Source organism: Cylas formicarius, unplaced genomic scaffold (genome assembly GCF_029955315.1).
Source record: "Cylas formicarius isolate icCylForm1 unplaced genomic scaffold, icCylForm1.1 PGA_scaffold_12__32_contigs__length_19106922, whole genome shotgun sequence".
In the NCBI taxonomy this organism is placed as follows: Eukaryota; Metazoa; Arthropoda; class Insecta; order Coleoptera; family Brentidae; genus Cylas; species Cylas formicarius.
In genome coordinates this window covers 16,480,885-16,500,349 of record NW_026844225.1, presented here as the reverse complement: position 1 = coordinate 16,500,349, position 19,465 = coordinate 16,480,885, and the positions used below count along the sequence as shown (strand labels likewise).

The following is a 19,465-nucleotide window of genomic DNA, read 5'->3' as shown; positions in this document are numbered from 1 at the left end:
TGCTAAGCAAACGCAAGGAAAACGTTTCATATCTCTTTATTTTTTTATACAGATTAAATGTCGATTACAAACAAATTACAATTACAAATCTGTACGTACCAACATTGCTGGCTTTTGATTTTGGACAATATATGGTTATTCGCATGTGATTTCTAAGAAAACTGTGAGCCTATTTTACGTCTGGAGATCGCGAAAAACCAACAAACGCTTGCGAAAGTGAACAAAAGATGAAGATGAAAAAATGCCTTTTGTTTTGCACTCCGCAAAAGTTTTGGTTGGTAGAGAGCATATCTTTGGCCCCAAAATTGAGAAGCTTTTTTTTTCTAATTAACCTCCAGCTGTACTCTTTTTAAGATCCCCACGCTTCATTCACAATTCGGAAAAAGGATGTAAGTTTGGAACGTCTAACGGTATCCTATATCATATGTTTTAGGTTCTCTTAGGTAACTCTTCCATCGCTAATTATCACAATATCATCGATACAAAATTTGGGCTTATAAATTTTACACAGTATCATTAGCCATGCCTTCATTAACATAACCTTTTGGTGAAGATTTAGGCGGCTCCATTTTTGGCAAAAATAAAATTTCGTAAATCTTCAAACGTAACAGGTACACGAAGTATGTACATAAATGCAGAAATAGTAGGAACGCCATCACACCTAAACACACCAGCGTCGTCGATCCTGGATTATCCCATTTCAAAATCGGGTAGATGTATGGTGTCCCGTCCCTATAAAACGTTAACATTAAATAAAAACGATTTTCTTAAGTCGTTTTCGACGCTTATACCTCGACAATCCTCCTGAGACAAAATAAATAATGGTAAAAATGGTGTACGCAAGACTCAGTAACAACGGGTACAAAAAATGCAGTATTCTGATTGGATGGGAAACAAGCCATAAATCGACGAACATCAAGATCGAGTTGGCCGCGTGTACCAAAAAATTCATTGCATCAAACCTCGCATGTTCGGCTAAAATATATTTTATATTTTAAAAGGGATTTTTCACGACCATTTATTTAATTGATAGGCCGTTGACCTTTTGCCAAAATTCGACACGATGACGGTGGTTAAAGGTAAGACGAACCACCATATAAATCAGAGGCGTACTAGTGTACTTTTTTCGACATACCGTTGTAAATGATCGCCCAGTACATAATGGTGACGGTAAATGCGACAGATGTCGCGATGCCATTTAGGACCCAGTAGAACGGGTAAAGTGTCAGTGCTTTTTCTCTCCAGTGCGATTTGCTTGGCAATCTTTCCGCTAGTACCGCTACGGAAAGCATCCCTGCAGCTACCAGGGCTTGTAGGGTGCATAAGGTAAATCCCCAGTTTGTTAGAAAAATCGGCCATTTTGCAGAACGAGGAAATTCGTCTCCTCCTATGAAGGTGAATACCCACGACACGAAAAAGAAGATCAAAATCGACAGCCTTATAATAAGGTACCGAAAATTCGGGGTAGTTTTGTCATGTTGCCACTGAAACAAAACGATTTTATAATTTGCCGCTAATAATTGCACGATTTTACTGCATTTCCTTCGTTTTACGGGGCTATTGACTTTTAAAATGCATTACTTTCGTAACAACCACGGTTAAACCAGTTGTGAGACATCCTGTATAGTTCAACTATTTAACCGAAACCGGACGTACAATTTCAAAATTAGGCAGATTATACGTCATTACGAGTAAACTGAAATTTGAAATTATTACCCACACTAATGCACGATTGTTTCATTTACTTTTAATTACTTAATAAATCCTGCGCATGTGAATAAAAGAGAATTTTTAATTAATTATTAATATGCTAATAATTATCAATAAGGTGCTGCTCCTTAAAATTCCAAGCATTCCCATAAAATGAAATCAATTTTTCGAAAGTAAAACAAATTGTCCAACACATCCATTACATCTAATTTTTAAAAAATAAAATATTTTAAAAGAAAAAAACATATTTTTATTTAACCGATATCAACAAAAAAGTTATTATTGTTATAATTGCTTCAAATTACTAGTCAGCGTTTTTAAATAAATAAGTAAATGACATTGTTAAATTTTTAAAAATTCTTTTCAATCGTAGCATAATAGTAACATCATCATTTTAATTTACATGATTTATTTATTTAAATAATTTATTAATTTTTAATTTCGACGGAGTTTCCAAATAAAATCGAATAATCCCATATCTATTTTCTTGTAAAATTAAATATACATTTTTTTCGATAAAGGTAGTAATGAAACACATCTACTAAATTTTATTTTAAAAAATTCTTATTAGAGAGTTAATTTCGTTAAAATGGGATATTTTTATTTATTCAATACCAATAAAAAAAGTAATCAAAAGGTTTGAAATATTCATAATTTTCACTGATTCAAATCACAAAACAATGTAAAAATTTAATTAAATCTTTGAAAAATCTTTTAAATCGTTGCTAAATAACCATTCGGTCAATTTCTTTTAAAAATGGTTTTTGTTTAACCACAATCAATAAATAATATTAACAATTTTCATGCAGTGCTGATTCAGATTACCTAAAATGAAGTCGACAACGTTGAAACAGAGAGAGACGAATTGCAAAAGTTACATTGTTTCAGCAAAAAATCGAAAAAAAAAACTATTTTCATCGAAAAATTTTCAAACCATAAATAACTAAATGTTTTTGATTATTATTTGCCCACCGTGTATTGAAAATGCGACAAATAAAAATACCAACGGTCGCTGTGGTTAATACAGCATATGGGATACAGGTGGACGAAAATTTCACATGCAAAAATTCGCGTCCATTGCCTGATTTATTAATACCGGCAATTTGGTACTGCATTTTATCATACATTTTTAAAATTCAAATTTACCACCCGTACCGGATAAACTGGAAAGAGTCAGGTTTATATAAAATACAGTACATGCATATTTATACGCCGCATAAAAGTTATTTAAAAACGGAAGTTATATAGGTACTCGTCGACTACGCCTTGTCTCTCCATATTATGAGATTTTTCTCGTGTCTTTATTAGTTTCGTAGTCCTAGTCGACCGTTTTTGCAAAGAACCTTATCTTTAATTAGTTTTGAGCTTTACTTTATCGATCAATTGCTTATAGTGGCTCTAAGTTACTGCCACAGTGACGTATTCACCGCAATTTGTCTGGGCAACGGAGGAACGGACATAACAAACAAATTAAAACATTAAAAAGCGATTTAAAGCGACTTACCTGAGATACTATGAAAGCAACCGGTCTGTCATGTTTGAGCGAGAATTGTGTGACAGAGAAATAACTCTTCCACGACGGACCTAGCATACTTTTTCGCGTCTAACTTCTATCATCGAATCTACGGAAAACAAGAAAAATTGTTAAGACAATGCAACGCGTTATCGATTAACAATAAAATTGTTTACGTTGCACCGCATTCCTCTATTACGTGTCGTTCACAATAACTAACAACATTTGCGATTACTAACTAGGGAACGAGTCGGTTTTTTCGAAAATCTCGATTGGTAATAAACACGTAACACACGTACGATTGGCCTCACCGACTATCATGGTGCACAGTTTGCGTCCCACATTTTCGCGAATACCTCTGTTGCAGACGGATTATGTAAGTAATGAATGCAACTTTCCAGTAATACGCACATCTAAATCGCAGTTCCGCACCACGAACGCAAGCCGCCACGTTAAATGCAGGAATAATACTAATAGAAAGTTTAAAGCTACCTGACTATTGCTTTTGCTAATGAGCGTCTCGTAATAGTCCTTGAAAATGAAAAGGAAAATTTAGGAAAATAAAATTGACGAGTCAACGCAAATACCCTAACATATCTTTTCCTTAACGCGTTGAAAATACCTTCCCGGCAAATGAAAAACGCCAAGAATTTTCCAGGGTGTGGCAAATATTTGATATTAACGACCGCACAGGGACCTGATTAGAAAAGTGTGTGTGCCATCAAAACTGCATTTGATAAAGACACGGTGTTGCCGAAACAGTTGTCATTTAAATATATTTATGTGAAAATCTGAACAACGTTTGTTCTTATTTAACTATTTTAAATGGTTTTTCATCGAGTAAAAGCCACTTCGGTACAAATATTTGGAAAAAATAATAAAATATACTGGTGCCCTTGTGCTTGAAACGTGTGGTCATTACTCGACACAAACAATTGGTTAATCTGCTTGGTTAGCTAGCTTCACATGAATTTTAATAACCCACAAGATATTTGCAAGGTCTATCGCCATAAAGCAAGTATAAAATCAATTGAAAAGTCATTATTATGCAAAACTGTGCATCACTATGCAAAAGCGGTGCTATTAGAGAGTTTTTTACCTTAACCTTCAATTCGATTCGATTCATGTCTATCAGATGCGTGTTTGAAACGAAACACTTACCGAGAAACTTTTAAATGTTTTCAAATGTTTTAGCCCTATCGATCATTCGTTACGTGGTTTAGAAATAAGGCCCAATATGACCCCGGATTAGCTGGAAGTTTTATTGAACAACTATTACGACCTCTTATGGTAGGTTCGCATGTCACACGACAAAATTAATAATTTATTTCGTGCTTTTGTCGATTTCCACGGTCAGTAGCGGCCTCGTTTGATTCCAAATGGTTTCTAAATAGAGTCGTCCGCTTGCCGACAACAAATAATCAAGACTAAATGAATTCTAATTAATGCGTATTTTTGAATTTTTTCTCATTATGAGCAGTTAAAACGTGAGTATGCTGGTGATTTCGTCACTTAGAATTTTGAAATAGTAGCTTTTTCTGGCGGACGAGATAATTTAATCAGATTCGCATTTTTTTTTGCGTTATATCCTAGTTTATAGACGATATATATTGTTGTTGATACTGGCCGAGCCGGTCCTGGATTATAATTTTGTTTAGCAGTTATCGACCGGTTTGTTTAATTGAAACCCGCAATCTTTAATAAATAATGCACGACTACGACAAAGACAAATGTCGTTGCGACGGATAAAGCTCTCTCGGTGGATAGATAGATAGCATGACTAAAACACCCTATACGAAGACATAAATCCTAATCAAACCATTATTGTTATCATTGCGTAATAGTTACGACATCGGGTGATTTAAACATTTTCTCTTTAATGGTTTGCAAATGGCAAATTTTTAAACGTCCAATTCGCCCGTATGGCAGGTTTACAGCGAACGGTTATGTCAATTCGATGCGTTGCTCGGTCAGACAGACGTATATGTTAATAAAACTAACAACAGCAAGAGCGTATATTCAAAGAATATTTCTTACAATGTAAATAATAACCGCGGCTTTGCGAGTTCAACAAACTGACTAGGTAATAAATGTCTTAATGCTCTTTGGTAAAAAAAATATAGCAAGTTGTGAAACAAAAAGTCCTTTTAAAATGCGTTTTTTGATGTCACTGACCCGCTCCCTATGGTCAGTGCGGAAATAACTTAATTCTTCCGAATAGAAATGAATTAAAGATGTTTTAATCTATTATAAAGGGCCGTGGGTGATTTTATTAATTTTTTTATTTTATAAATACTCTTACTGGTTTACATGAGCAGGGCCGACTGACTTTTGCTGTATGTCTTGCAAAATATCTTTGTCACAGTGGACGACAATAATAATATCATCCGTTCGTTTGTTGAATTCCGACTGGAATCCTGCAGACGTTTCGACAAGATCTCACTTGGCATCTTCAATGCTCGCGCTCCGAAAACACTTCGAGAGTTCGAAACCAAATTAATTAGTGTTGAAAAAGACATTTGTTTCTAAAAATTGTTTTAATCCAATTTCAATACACTTTTCAAGGGCTTTAACCACACTATGTACTAGTGCTAGTGGCTTTGGTCTCTCGAACCTGATTTATATAAAGAGATGATAACGGATTCCTTAAAATGTCCGGGAATACTCGCTTGCAGAGTACCAGGTTAACCAAATGTAAAATATTTACGTGTTTCCGTACTTTTCAGAAATTTTATTATTTGTATAAATTCTTTTTCTAGTATTGGCGACAAAAATATCCTCAAATTACTTTTTCCTGTTTAAAAATTACATTTCTGTTCTGTTGATAATCTTACGTACCTACTTAACGAGGTAATAAATTTGGTAGCACAATCTACAGGGTTGTCCTCCCGCAGCACACTCTCCCACCCCTCCAGTAATGTTGAAAATTTTGCTATATTAAATATTGTTATGAATTTATGTATATTACTGTAAGTTTTATGCAATGAAGTATGGGTGAGTGATAAGCAAGCAATAAGAATAAAGAATATTCGGGTACATAACTAAGTGGAGATCACCCTTTTGATATTGACAATTCCGAATTCAATTTTTAAAAAATGCCTAATAGATTTAAAAATAAAATAAAATAAGGAGAGTCAAAGATTATATTAATTAAATTTAAATGATGCTTAATCTAACAAACTAGATAGAAAAATGCGCCTTTTACACTGTACACTGTATATAGAAAATAATTGAAAACTTGCTTTTTTGGCATATCATTTATTTGGTTTTTTTAATTTTTAAAACACATATTTTTTCTTTTTTTTTTAGTTGCATATTGTATTGATTGTACTAAGAAAAATATTTGCAGATTTTTTTTTGTTTTAACTTTATACCTACTTTTATTACATCACTTAGGTAATTTGCTTTTATCGATTCTTTTTAATGTCGTTAGATACTAATTAAGGCGCTTAGTTAAATTTTTATGGGTTTTATGGGAAAAATATTGCCTTTATTTTGATTGGGTCAGTTTTAAGAACTTTTAAAAAAAATTTTTAGAAAATCAAAAGACAATGAACCATTTATTTAAGAGTTTGGAGTTTTGCTTCAAAATTGGGTTCTGTGTTCTTAACGAATAATTTTTGGGTACTACTGAGTTCTATGTATAAAACAATATTTTAATAAACTTTTTTTTTAAGGAAATAAAATCTGAAAATATAAATTAAATAAAATAAAAACAAGTCATTAAATTAAAATAATGGAGTCCTTGCAGGATAATATAACAAATAAAACTGTTTCGAAATCGATTGAAAAATAAGCATTTTACGGCAGTTCAATTGAAGATGGTCGCACAAAGAACGAATATTTTGCGATGCAACAGTACTTGATTTTCTTTGAAGGAAACAAAATCATACTGAACTTCTTGACGAAAAACAGTTGACAAAATATGAACTCTAAAATTTTTAGCAATTTTTAATGGACCGTAATTGGTCCTTTAATAAGTGTAATTTCGTAGTAAATGCTTCACTGATTGCACCGCCAAATGAATTTAATGACGATGATTCCCGTACGGGATCGGGTAGAAAAATGTGAAATTACAGCTTTGCGTAAACAATGCATTTTGTTGCCGCAACTGCTACTCCGAATGGCTAATTTCCATATAGCAGTATCTCTAATTAAATCTGAGGAATTTAAAAGCGCAAAGTTTCCTGTTCGGCCAAACGGGAATTTTCGAAATTGGTATGCTTCGCGACGTTTCACGCGAATTTGTTTATTAACACGTAAAATTAGATTATTCGTCATTCATATAGAGGTAAAAGCTCCTATATGCGTGTGTCTGAGTTCACCGCTAATAAACGTGAAATCTAAAGTCATTTAAAACCTTTTATGCGTTACTTGACATATTTGTGGTGCAATTGACTGAATGAAAACGGTCCCTTTTATATTTCTCGATTCTTTGTCATCGACTAATTTGGTGTTATTTTCATGACCCCAAAAGTGTAAGCAAACCCGCATATTTTTACCTGTCGGGACCAAAAAATATCACGTCTTTGTTCGGGTTTACAGTCACTGACACGTTAAATACATGTGGCACCTCTTTAGCGAAATACCTGCACCTTTTTTTTCGATTTATCGATAAATAAACAAAGCTTTGGTATAACGAAAAGTTTAAGAGTAACATAAACATCGGCCACATGGGCGTAACTAGCTTTATTGCTGGGGATCCTCACACCCTTTTGCCTTAATCAGAAACTAGAGGGTTTTTATAAACCTGAATTAAAATATTTTTATCTTTGTCAACAATCGCTCTATTATGAATACTTATTTTGTCTTTGAGAATTCTGGAAAAGTACATGGCTCATACACGTAGAAAACAATTTTTCGAAGTTGTCTTTTACTAGTGGCTGTTTGACGTTTTTGTATTTTTACTAGATCGGGGTATTTAACATAATTTTTGATTGCAGAAAAAAATTGTATTCGCTACGTGCTACTAATTTTTGGCTGATTTCTCCAAAATTTGAACATCTCAATAATTCTTCGTATTCGGATAAGAAATATTTGACTAAAACAACTGCAAACTTGCCTATAGATTTGATCGTGGCGCATAGTTTCAATTTTGTTTGAAATTGGAAAAGTGGCGTTTCCTTTATTAGTATACTTTACGCGGTATCATAATATTGTAAATGTGTTGTTGTTTGTTTACCCTATCTAATCAAATCGTAAATGGTGAATATTCTACACGCACTGTACAGGGTGGTCGTTTTAACTAAAGCAAAATGGGCTCAATTTATGAGAAATATTTATTGCTAAACATCCCATAGCGGTATTTTCAGAACCGATCTACATTTTGGTCGTTCTTCAATTTTCAACCAAATAATAACATTATAAGGACACTTTTTTGAGTTATTATACAATTTTCTTATTTTGTATGACAATTATTAGTTGCCTATGGTCCGAAAAAAATGCTCGTGTTGGACCCTTTACTGTCATGTGTGTTTGTTGGGATCTGTCATGAAAAGTATAAGATGAGATGTAACGCATTTTTTGTTTGTGTATAAGTAGAATCACATCACAGACATCACAGAGAGACTTTAAAGGTAATTAAACAAATCGTGTAAGTTTAAAAAACTAACCAAAACTACTTCATATTTTTATGTTAATATTGTTAATATCAATATTAATTAATATTTAATTAAGGTTTTTTAATTTAATAAACGAAATACAATATTTATTAGAATATAATGCAAAAATTTAATTAAATAAAATTAAAATGTTAAGATTAATTTTAGACATTATATTAGGTTATTTTGAAGTAAATATTCTTGTGTTTGCATATTATACTTTTCGTAATTTTGACACATTTTAAATTGTTAAATACATTTTAAGGTTAAGTTAAGCTACTAAAATATGTGTGACAAAACACAAAATCCAAAAAAAATAAATGTAAAGGATTTAATTGATATACAATTTTTGCACGTCGCACTTGCATATATTTAACCAAAAACTAATATTTTCAAATATTTCTCAAAAATCGGACCCCACGACATTTAAGTCGATTTAGTTCTGAAATAAGGGTTTCCTGTTAAACCACCCCAATTACGACTATCTCATACATACCCATAATTGACAACAAGAACAATATTAATCACCCTGTGTCGAAGGTCCGTTCGGTGTAATTAAAATCTCGTTGCTTTTAAAGCCGTTAAGGATGTTCCTGTTCAGCGCAACAAAGTATTATAAAGACCTTAAGTAAAAAACATTTTGGCAATTAAAAATTGTTGAACCGTAATTCCGGGCGTTCTTTTTCGATCTCGACCAGCAGCATCACCGCCCGGGTCCCAAAAAGAAGAAAAACCGCCGCGAAAACGAAGCATGCAACACAATTTCTTTTTTTTCGTCTTTTTCGTACAGGTTTACAAGAAGCGGTTGTACCGCATTAATCAAGATGCTTCCAGGTAAAAATAAACTTACGAATTCTTTATTCTTTACCCGACAGTTTCGGAACTCTCTGATCAAAACGGACTTGCGGGTTATTTGTTCTTCTTCTGCTGTTTTCTTCTTCTTCGTTACCAAAAGTTGATATTCGGCATGTTAAAAAAGAAGTAGTTCTTCGGTGGCGGTTGTTGTCCGGCGCTATATACAGGGCAATTTCACACGAATATTTCTGAGCACTTTAAAATTACATTTGCATATGTTATTTCGTTTACTAGTGTACCGTCGACCAGCAGTGCGGAGTCATGGAGAAGGTGTGAACGTCGGTTTCGTACACTCGTGATAGAGACACGCTACCGCACTAACCAGCGTTGAATAAATCCACATCCAAATGCACACCAATCTATACGATCGCCGTAATAGGGCTCATTTCTGACTGTACTACGATAGGGTTAGTTTTTAATTGGTCATTCGTTATTCATATTAATGGACAATTTATTGCTGTCTCGCTACGTTCAGTCAAGGCTGGCCTTTATTGATCTCATCGATCTCCTTTTTTTTACTGACCGAACGATTGATTAACGTTAAATTTGTCCTATTCCCGCTTAGCAACGGTTCAAACATTATCTGTCTCTTTTCCTCCGCTCTGGGAAAGTTCTGTTTACTATTAACCAATTTCAATTGAAAACGCTATTAATTTTTGTAATTTATTTATGTTTAAAAAACAATTTTTTATTAGTTGTTATAAGAAAAATGTTTATGGAGTCCCATTTTTATTTTGTATTTTTTTTTATTTGTTTTCAGGTTATACGCAAATTTATTATGGCAACTTTCCTCTTTAATGCGTCTTGTTGAATTTTTATTAGAATAATATTGGCGCTATTTTGATTTGATTGGGTTTAAGAACTTTATTCTTCTTGTACACGAATTTACTGACGATATTGAAGAAGATTTACGCTCATATTTCTTATTTGATTCACTCCAAAGTTTATTTTTTATTTTGCTACCTTAAATACGTGGATTTAAGAAAATTATTGCTTAATTTTTAATGACACGATAGCTTTCTAGAACAGTTTATTAATATCACATGACGATGAAATTTAATTGGCAAAATATTAGCCGAAATGAAAAATTTCACGCAGACGTTTAGTGCGAAATGACGTGGGCAGGACAGTAACACGATGTCCATCCACAATACGGTTTGGAATTTAGCATTTAAGCAGTGTCAATTAAGTGGGCCTTTGGCATCGGTGCCCACGATCGAAATTTGAAGTCGCTGCCGCCATATCGGTAGTCGATCAAAAGATTGGGATCATTATGTCGATTACGGTGCTCTATATAATTACATGTCGGAATGAATAACCCAAAAATGAGAAAATCACAAAGCTCGGGTGTATTTTACGGACTACGCAAAAATGTTTTACTTACAAAATACAATTAAAAAGCAATTCCGCTTCAAGCCATTCCCGTACATTTGCTGTCACCACTCGTTAATACGTTTTTAAACTAATTTTTATTAGAATATTTCACTAAGTTTTTTGTTATCATTTTTTAGGTGCGCATAGTTATTTCGAGTTGATTCGAGTAAACCTCCTACTCGTACCTCTACGTATTTTTTCATTAAGTATGGAAATTATTTTTATTCCAGGCAATGATTGCTGATCAATCCGAGATGTATCTGCTATATTCAAAGTCTACATGTGCATTTAAACATAAAACATGTAAAAATATGAGGGTCGATAAAAAAAAGTTAATGGTATAATTTGCGCTATAAACATTTTCTGGATTATTGTTATATTGACAGTCATTTACATTAATTGTGTAATGGCGTTATAAATGTATTTCTTACGTTGTTCCGTAAAAGTGTGCTAAATAATTTATTGCCATTTTATGTGACAGATTTAATCAAATCTTGTGTAGATATCTGTTCGTAGTTCTTCTGCTTCTTTTAAGTAGTCGACAAAGAAGTCCCTAATTCGGCGTTCAAACAAAAACGGCGGATGTTATAAAACAAAATTAAGAAACTCGTTGTGCACTAAGTAAAACATTTTAACAACCGTTATGTCAATATTTGTTTACATCGCGTTAGCTGCCATACAAATAATTTTATTTGTCAACAGGTACTTTGTAAGTACTTTCAGAACATGTTATACAAGAAGATGCCTTCCAAAGTTTAGGCCAATGTACCTACATTAAAATATTTAATTTGAAACTAGCAAGTAAAATACAAGTTACAGCGGGGTCCATTTGTCTTTTTTTTTATCAAAGCTTTCCAATGTTGTAGTGGATATTTCAAATTTTATTACAAAAAGGAATCATCATCTTTTCAGATATATTTTTCCACTCAACCAAAATAGATAAAAAAATAAAACAATTTAAAAGCGGACAGAGCCATCTATCCCACTGGACTGCAGCTAATAAATGTGATGGGGGATTTTAGGTGAAGGTGGTGGCAATTAAGTTGACACTGTTGACAGTCATTTGTTTAGTCGCCATTTTGTATTTATTAATAATCGTTCTATACTAAAAATAAAGCCGCCAAATTTAGAAAGGCAATGTTACGAATGGAATGTGCTTTGATCGTAATATGGTGTGTGATAAAATGTGTGAAAGAGTTTCCGTGAGTCTTGTGTGGTAAAACTCGTCATTGGTATGCTGTTTGCTTCTAAGGTATTAAACAATGCTCATAAACAAATACCCTGTCATTAGTGCTAATAATGATAATCGATTGGTAAATAGAATTTGTTTTTTAAGATCTCGGGCTGTAAAACTGATTAAATTCGCGGTGTTAATTACAATGTGATGCGAACGTAACTTAATTTATATGGTTGTCAAACCATGGACGCTCAAGTCGCATCCAGAGAGAGGTCTTTCTTTTTACATAAATTGGGTTCTCCATCGAGTTCTTCAGAAATTAATCTTCAGGATTCCCTGAATGTATCAGACGTAGAAGGAAAACTTAAGAATAAATTCCTTTCAGTTTGGAATAATGTCAAATATGGTGAGTTTAAGCTGCTTTTTTGAAATTTTATTTCTAAGTGGTCGTCATCTTTATAGGCATGAAACTTAAAACAAATTTCTCGAAAGAATCCCCAGTATGGTTACTTGGAGTTTGCTATCGTAAGATCGAAAGTCCTTCTTCTGACATAACAGAATTAGGTACTGACATAGCTGCTTTTCAAAGCCAGAGTGATGTGAGTTTCTTTAAAATCCGCTTTAGAATATTTGGCATCATATGTAAACTATTTCAGATCACTAATGGTGATGATGAAGGTCTGGAAGGTTTTAAGAAGGACTTTATTAGTAAAGTCTGGCTTACTTATAGAAGAGAATTTCCTATTTTAAATGGGTCCAATTACAGTAGTGATTGTGGCTGGGGATGTATGATACGAAGTGGGCAGATGCTCATTGCCCAAGCCTTAGTCGTTCATTTCTTAAGTAGAGGTGAGTTCTTAGCTGTTTCGATCTAGTAGGCAGGTGCCAGTGGCAGGTGAAAAAAACTTGTTAAACAACATTCTGTGGGTAAGTGTTAATTTATGTATTTATTGGGGTTACATTTTACAATATTACTTATTATTTTATTATTTTAGATTGGAGGTGGATTCCAGACCACAGAGAAATATCTATTTATCACAGGAAAATCATCAAATGGTTTGGAGACAAACCTTGTAGGAACAGTCCTTTGTCCTTACATAGCTTGGTAAAGATTGGAGAAAGTTTGGGAAAGAAACCTGGTGACTGGTATGGGCCAGGATTGGTGGCACATCTCTTCCGGCAAGCTTTTAAAAATGCTTCTAATGATAATTATGAGTTTGATTCACTAAGTGTGTGCGTTGCCCAAAATTGCACAGGTATTCTTAAAAGTGTAATTTACCCATAGATGTTTACACAAATGTTATTTCTAGTGTACATAAAAGATATTTTGGAAGAATGCATTGATAAATCTAACAAATGGAAATCTTTGATTTTGTTAATACCAGTTCGTTTGGGAGCTGATAAGTTTAACTCAGTTTATGCCCCATGTTTGACTACTTTGTTCAGTATTAAGCAATGCATTGGAATTATAGGTGGCCGACCGAAGCATTCTTTATATTTTATAGGTTACCAAGGTAAAATTTGGAGTGTTTTGAAATCTGATTGCACTTAGCCAATGTTTTAAAAAAATTACAGATGACAAATTAATTCACTTGGACCCCCACTACTGCCAAGAAGTTGTTGACGTTTGGGCCCCTGATTTTCCATTGACAACCTTTCACTGTAGATCTCCTAGAAAATTACACATAAGTAAGATTGATCCTTCATGCTGTATTGGTTTCTATTGTGCCACCAAAGAGGATTTTTTCAATTTGGTAGAAACCGTACATCCCGTAAGTCACTTTTTTATCTATAATATTTTTATAGTTAATGGTTTCGTTGGTTTTGATTGTTTTTTGTTTTTCATTGTCATTATAGGTTATTGTTCCACCAACTGGAGCTGGTAATTATCCTATCTTTACGTTCTGTGATGGTTATAGTTGTGATGCTGAGATAACTGTAATTGAATACCCACCCTCCGAATTAGAATATTCTACAAATACTAGCGATATAGATGAATTTGAATCTGAGCCTTTTGAAATGATATAGTTTTAGTTATTTATTTGCGGATTTACTTTACAGTACTTATACAACTGTTCAATTGGACTAGAAAAACTTTGTATTAAAAAAATTATACATTGACACTTTTTTAAAAAAAATGTATATCTTTGTTTTTTATTTATTATTGGATACATAAATAAACGCAACCATACAAAAACTATTTGTGCTGATTTGTTATCTGTATAGGTATATAAGTGACCAGGCATTCCAAAACTTTAGGCCATATTTCATTAGAAGTATTCCCAACAAATTCTTTTAGTATCCCTTTGTCCTGATAGAATTCAATCACTGGTCGAGTTTGCTTCTCGTACGCTTCCAGTCTTTTTAAAACCACTTCTGGTTTGTCATCTTCTCTTTGTACCAATGGTTCCCCGGTTATATCATCCTTGCCCTAAAAGTGCGTTTTTTTTTTTTGAGATTTTCAGTGCCGAAATGGACGTTTATTTAAAATTTATCCACTATTAATCCTTTCTGCGTTGTCTTTATGTAACTTGTTTTATGAAATAAAAATTTGAACTGGTAACTTGTACATAGTTTTTTCACTGTTGCAGTACAGAAGTGATAAATTTGTTAAAAGTTTATCGGTATTATGGTAATTCTGTAAGCATTTTTGCTTAATTTGTTTTATCCTTGTCGTAAAAATGTATCTAGTTGGTTTATGAAAAAAGTACGCGAAAATATAACATTTGTTATTTTTTCGCTACCTTATTTTCAAGAAAACCTGCAGAAAGTTGATAAATCTCTTGTTGATCACAGTTTTCTGTAATCATTTTTTCATAATTTTATGCATTCGCGTGGAGTGATAACATTTACTTATCCTTTTGCCATCTCATTTTTTAAGTCGCCGTTTGGGGAAATTTTATATTTTTTTAAGAAATTATCGATTGCCACAGCTTTTCTATGAGCATTCTTGCATAATTTTATGCAACCGCGTTACTCACATTAATTTGGTCAATGAAATAAATAGGTGGAATTGTTACATTGTTATGATTTTGCCGCCCGCAACATTTTTCGGGAATTTTTGATAACATAATTAAGTCTAAGAGAAGGCACGGATCGTAGGTACACTTCTGGATTTCTCGAGTCTAGTATTGACCCTGTCTTGGCGACGTTTTGGCAAATATGCTGCTGGCTTCTTCAAAGCACTGCCTGAAACCGTGCAGTAGCACTGATAGCTATAGTAGTTTCAGCCAGTGTTCTGAAGAAGTCAGCAAAATGTTTGCTGGAACCCAGCAAAACAGATTCGATCCCCCAGGGAGGAGAAATCCAGAAGAAGTCTACTTACAAGTTATACAGTCTGCTTAATTTTCAAAAAGGAAAAAAATAAGGCAAGAATTGTTTAAAATGTTGGTAAACTTGACAATTATATAAATATTTACCGGAACTTTGGGTTCATTAAAACCCACGTTATAAACTCTGCCACTTCCTAAATGAACCCATCTCCCTTTGACTCTATCTATAATGACGGGAAACGGAACCACCAAATTTAATGCCACGTCCAATTTGTGAATTTTCCAAAGAGCTTCCGCCTGATTTAGTGTCCGCGGAAAACCTTAAAAAATAGTGCATACAATGGGCGGTTTTTGGTCTAATTGAAAATGATTATCCAACGTTGGGTAGTAACTGTTTCCGCTTGTCGCTAGAAAAGTGTTCCCAATTTTCAGCCATCTGAAATCTGGTATGAATGGTGTGTAATTGTTTTAATGTTTTAACAGGAGAAATCTATTTCTAAAATAAATACAGTAAAAATGCCGAGGGCGTCTTCAATTTTTGTTTAGAAAAGAGCATATAACTTTTTTATTTACGAAAATGTCTGCTTCAGATAAATACAATAGGGCACTATTTTTAGTCAAATATATAGTTTGCCGTTATCGCAGAAATGAATAAAACTTTTATTTTATATTGGAATCCTAGTCGCCTGTATTATAAAAATGCGGGGATAGAGCCATTGGCCACCATGTATGGTAGTTCGTATTGAAAAATGACGTACATATAGAGCGGTTTTTTACCATTCAACATTTCTCAAAAATGGAGCCCATAAGTTTTTCCTGTTAAGACTCCATCTATGACTACCGTTTATTAAAACTAAATCGTGGTGTTAACAGTAGTTGGATGTTTTCCATTTTAAAATATTTTCAGCAGACTTTCCGGTTTAAAGTGAATTGATGTTAATTTGAAAATATATATAGCTTGCCGTCCCGGCGCATCCGCCACATATATAAAACTATTTTGAAATGCAGTCAGTAATTTGTTGCACAAAGCTTAGTTCTTATTAAAATTTGCTTTCGACACTTACCATCTAATAACCATACGGGCTTTACATTGTTTAGTTCTTCAGATATAAATTTTATCATGACTTCATCAGGTACTAGTTTTCCCTCTCGTATGAATTTTTGTGCCTCATTTCCAATCGCTGAAAAAAATTAATACTTCAATAAATATCCCGATACCAACCAAAACTTACAAGTCTTGTTTTGGATGTGTTGTCTCAGTTTATCCCCACTCGAAACATGTTCTAAATTAAAATTTTTCACGATTCTTTCGGAAATCGTTCCTTTTCCAGACGCTGGAGCACCCAATATCACAGTTTTAAAAAATTTTGTTGCCATTTGACTACCTCAAGAGTCCAACAGTCAATGTGTCGTGTATTTTACAACTAACAAGAAGATTGACCTTTGGACTTATTCTATCAAGTACACGTAAATGTAAAGTTGTAGATAAAAGTTTTATTTAATTAATCAATTAATATCAGCAATTTACTAACTAACTAAAACTCGATATGCTGAAGAATTTTTATTTTATTTTTTGCAAGTTGTCTTAATATAACAGCATATAACAAAACGTTTCACTGGGCTCTACAACCTTAACCTATCATATGCAAGGCGCATGCGTTTATGTTAAAAACACATGGTTTTTTGAAAATTCAAGTTTTGTGACTTGCTTATTTTTATTCGCGCTTCTGGTAAACAAATTCGTTTTGTTATTGAAGATAAGGACTAACTTTATACATAGTACAGTTGTTCGATTGAAACGATGTCCCACTTCTCTAATTTATGCCGAATTTTATTATCAAATTCAAAAAATAATCTGGTAAGTGAAAAATATTTTGTAATTTTTTTAGCTAACGTCTATTAATTTTTTTTTTAAGCAATCTTATGAAAAACATTGTCAAGTTAGGAGTTTATTTACCACTTTTATTGCGGAGAAAAACGTGGCTTTTAATTTATCAGATATAGGGGAGGGAATTAGAGAAGTGGTGATTAAAGAATGGTTTGTTAAAGTTGGAGATAAGGTTTCTCAATTCGATAATATTTGTGAAGTTCAGAGTGATAAAGCCTCTGTCACAATAACTAGCAGATATGATGGAATTATTACAAAATTGCATTACAATATCGACGATACGGCGCTTGTTGGAAAACCACTTGTTGATCTAGATGTAGATGGTCAAGGTAATCCAATATTTGACACGCTTAACACTCACTTTTATATTGAAAATTACAGATGACTCTAAATCTGCAGAAATGAAAGAAAAATTTACCCCAGACGTTGATATCCAACCTACATCAATTTCAACATCTTATATTAAAGAGGACAAAAAAATCGATCCACAAGAGGGAAAGGAAATATTATGCATACCGTCGGTAAGGCGGTTAGCTAAAGAGCATAAAATAAATTTGTCTCGAATAATGGGTAGTGGAAAAAACGGTAGAATACTGAAAGAAGATATTATTAAGTATCTTGAAACAGATGGCGATTCTATCACTCAAAAAAGACCAGTCAATTCTGATTCTAAAATTGAACCAATCAGCGGTTTTAGGAAAGCTATGCTTAAAACTATGACAGAGGCTTTGGTACGTTGTTTCGCATTTTAGATGATAGTTATTGACTATTACTTGACTTCTAGAAAATTCCCCATTTTGTATATAGTGATGAAATTACAGTGACCAAATTGTCAGACTTACGAAAAGAACTTCAAAGTATTGAAGAGCTCAGGGAAACTAAAATTACATTTATGCCGTTTTTTATAAAGGCTTTGTCTAATGCACTTCTACGTTACCCCCTAATCAATTCATCCCTGGATGAAAAATGTGAAAATGTCATATACCATAAACATCATAACGTTGGGGTAGCGATGGACACGACTGCAGGACTTGCAGTGCCCGTTATTAAGCATGTTGAAAGTTTATCAGTTACCGAAATTGCTGTTAAACTGAAGCAGCTCAGCGTGTCAGGGAAGAAAGGAGTGTTTGCTCCTGACGATTTAACTGGTGGAACGATTTCTATCTCCAATATTGGAATTGTAAGTGTTAATTGAATTTTGCGTGTTGGTGATGACCGTTTTTTAGGTAGGAGGGACCTACACCAAACCTGTTATATTACCTCCACAAGTAGCTATTTTAGCCATAGGAAGGTCTAAGGTATTAAGCATTACTTTTTAGTGATTCATTCGTAAGCATTCGTTGATTTCTTGATTGCGATAAAATTAAATCTATCTTACCCGGTATTCTTAGCCTACCCTACCGTACATTTTTTGCTTGCTTGGTGGAAACGAAAATTTTAAAAATCGGTTATTTATCACTTTTAACTGCTCTTAATTTTGGAGCAATAAAGAAGCTCGTAAAATTAAATTAAAAAAAAAGCAACTTATACTAATAAACCCTACAAAAGTTATACAAAACTCAAGAAGCTTGTGGAGAGAACTACGTATCAAATCCTAACGATTACAAGATATGGTTTGATTGAAAATTTTAATAAAAATAGGGAAATTACGTATAAAAATGGAGCTGGACTTTATGTGTATAAAGAATTTCGTGCCTACAGAATGGACGTTTGTCATTTTACACAAGAAATCATCGAAATCTTGTGAAACTGACTAGTTAGAATTCTTTTATTATAAAATATTTTTATTAGTGTAAACGTAAGGTTAAAATCTATTTTTTAGACCCTTCCCAGATTCGATCAAACTGGCAGCGTTATAGCAGAACAGATATTAAACGTTAGTGCGTCAGCTGACCATAGAATTGTGGATGGGGCCACTATGGCGAATTTCATCAGGACAGTAAAAAGGCAAATTGAAAATCCATATTTACTGTTGCTAAATTTATGAATAAATAAAGCTCCGAGATTTTAAAAATAAATATTTTATTTTCAATACAATATATAAAACAGTTAATAAAACAAACACCTTTTGTTTTT

General features: G+C 33.2%; 4 protein-coding genes across 14 annotated transcripts; 2 read left to right on the top strand and 2 right to left on the bottom strand.

The window, feature by feature from the left end:
* Window positions 1–20: 20 nt before the first annotated feature.
* Window positions 21–11,147, bottom strand: LOC132695800 (protein rolling stone-like). 10 transcript variants are annotated; one of them, XM_060660279.1, is made up of 5 exons: window positions 11,063–11,147; window positions 3,215–3,332; window positions 1,136–1,484; window positions 792–975; window positions 21–732 (listed from the first exon to the last, which is right to left on the bottom strand). In XM_060660279.1, the coding sequence occupies exons 2-5, from the start codon at window positions 3,299–3,301 to the stop codon at window positions 504–506; spliced, it is 849 nt and encodes a 282-aa protein (XP_060516262.1). In that variant the 5' UTR covers window positions 3,302–3,332; window positions 11,063–11,147; the 3' UTR covers window positions 21–503. The 10 variants fall into 10 exon arrangements, with proteins under 10 accessions (XP_060516262.1, XP_060516260.1, XP_060516254.1 ...); XM_060660277.1 differs by lacking the exon at window positions 11,063–11,147 and adding an exon at window positions 9,692–10,090; XM_060660271.1 differs by lacking the exon at window positions 11,063–11,147 and adding an exon at window positions 9,674–10,089.
* On the top strand, window positions 4,591–14,262 carry LOC132695798 (cysteine protease ATG4D). 2 transcript variants are annotated; one of them, XM_060660265.1, is made up of 8 exons: window positions 4,591–4,710; window positions 12,389–12,635; window positions 12,692–12,828; window positions 12,886–13,078; window positions 13,225–13,485; window positions 13,540–13,743; window positions 13,805–14,001; window positions 14,087–14,262. In XM_060660265.1, the coding sequence occupies exons 2-8, from the start codon at window positions 12,473–12,475 to the stop codon at window positions 14,255–14,257; spliced, it is 1,326 nt and encodes a 441-aa protein (XP_060516248.1). In that variant the 5' UTR covers window positions 4,591–4,710; window positions 12,389–12,472; the 3' UTR covers window positions 14,258–14,262. The 2 variants fall into 2 exon arrangements, with proteins under 2 accessions (XP_060516248.1, XP_060516247.1); XM_060660264.1 differs by lacking the exon at window positions 4,591–4,710 and adding an exon at window positions 11,453–12,304.
* Window positions 14,263–14,409: 147 nt separating this feature from the next.
* LOC132695802 (GTP:AMP phosphotransferase AK3, mitochondrial) lies at window positions 14,410–16,878 on the bottom strand. Its single transcript, XM_060660281.1, has 4 exons — window positions 16,734–16,878; window positions 16,566–16,682; window positions 15,649–15,821; window positions 14,410–14,660 (listed from the first exon to the last, which is right to left on the bottom strand). Exons 1-4 carry the CDS (start codon window positions 16,876–16,878, stop codon window positions 14,427–14,429), a joined length of 669 nt encoding a protein of 222 aa, XP_060516264.1. The 3' UTR covers window positions 14,410–14,426.
* A 342-nt stretch (window positions 16,879–17,220) lies between these two features.
* Window positions 17,221–19,437, top strand: LOC132695796 (lipoamide acyltransferase component of branched-chain alpha-keto acid dehydrogenase complex, mitochondrial). The gene is made up of 6 exons (XM_060660263.1): window positions 17,221–17,359; window positions 17,418–17,718; window positions 17,771–18,120; window positions 18,174–18,569; window positions 18,616–18,687; window positions 19,212–19,437. Exons 1-6 carry the CDS (start codon window positions 17,303–17,305, stop codon window positions 19,374–19,376), a joined length of 1,341 nt encoding a protein of 446 aa, XP_060516246.1. The 5' UTR covers window positions 17,221–17,302; the 3' UTR covers window positions 19,377–19,437.
* Window positions 19,438–19,465: the final 28 nt, after the last annotated feature.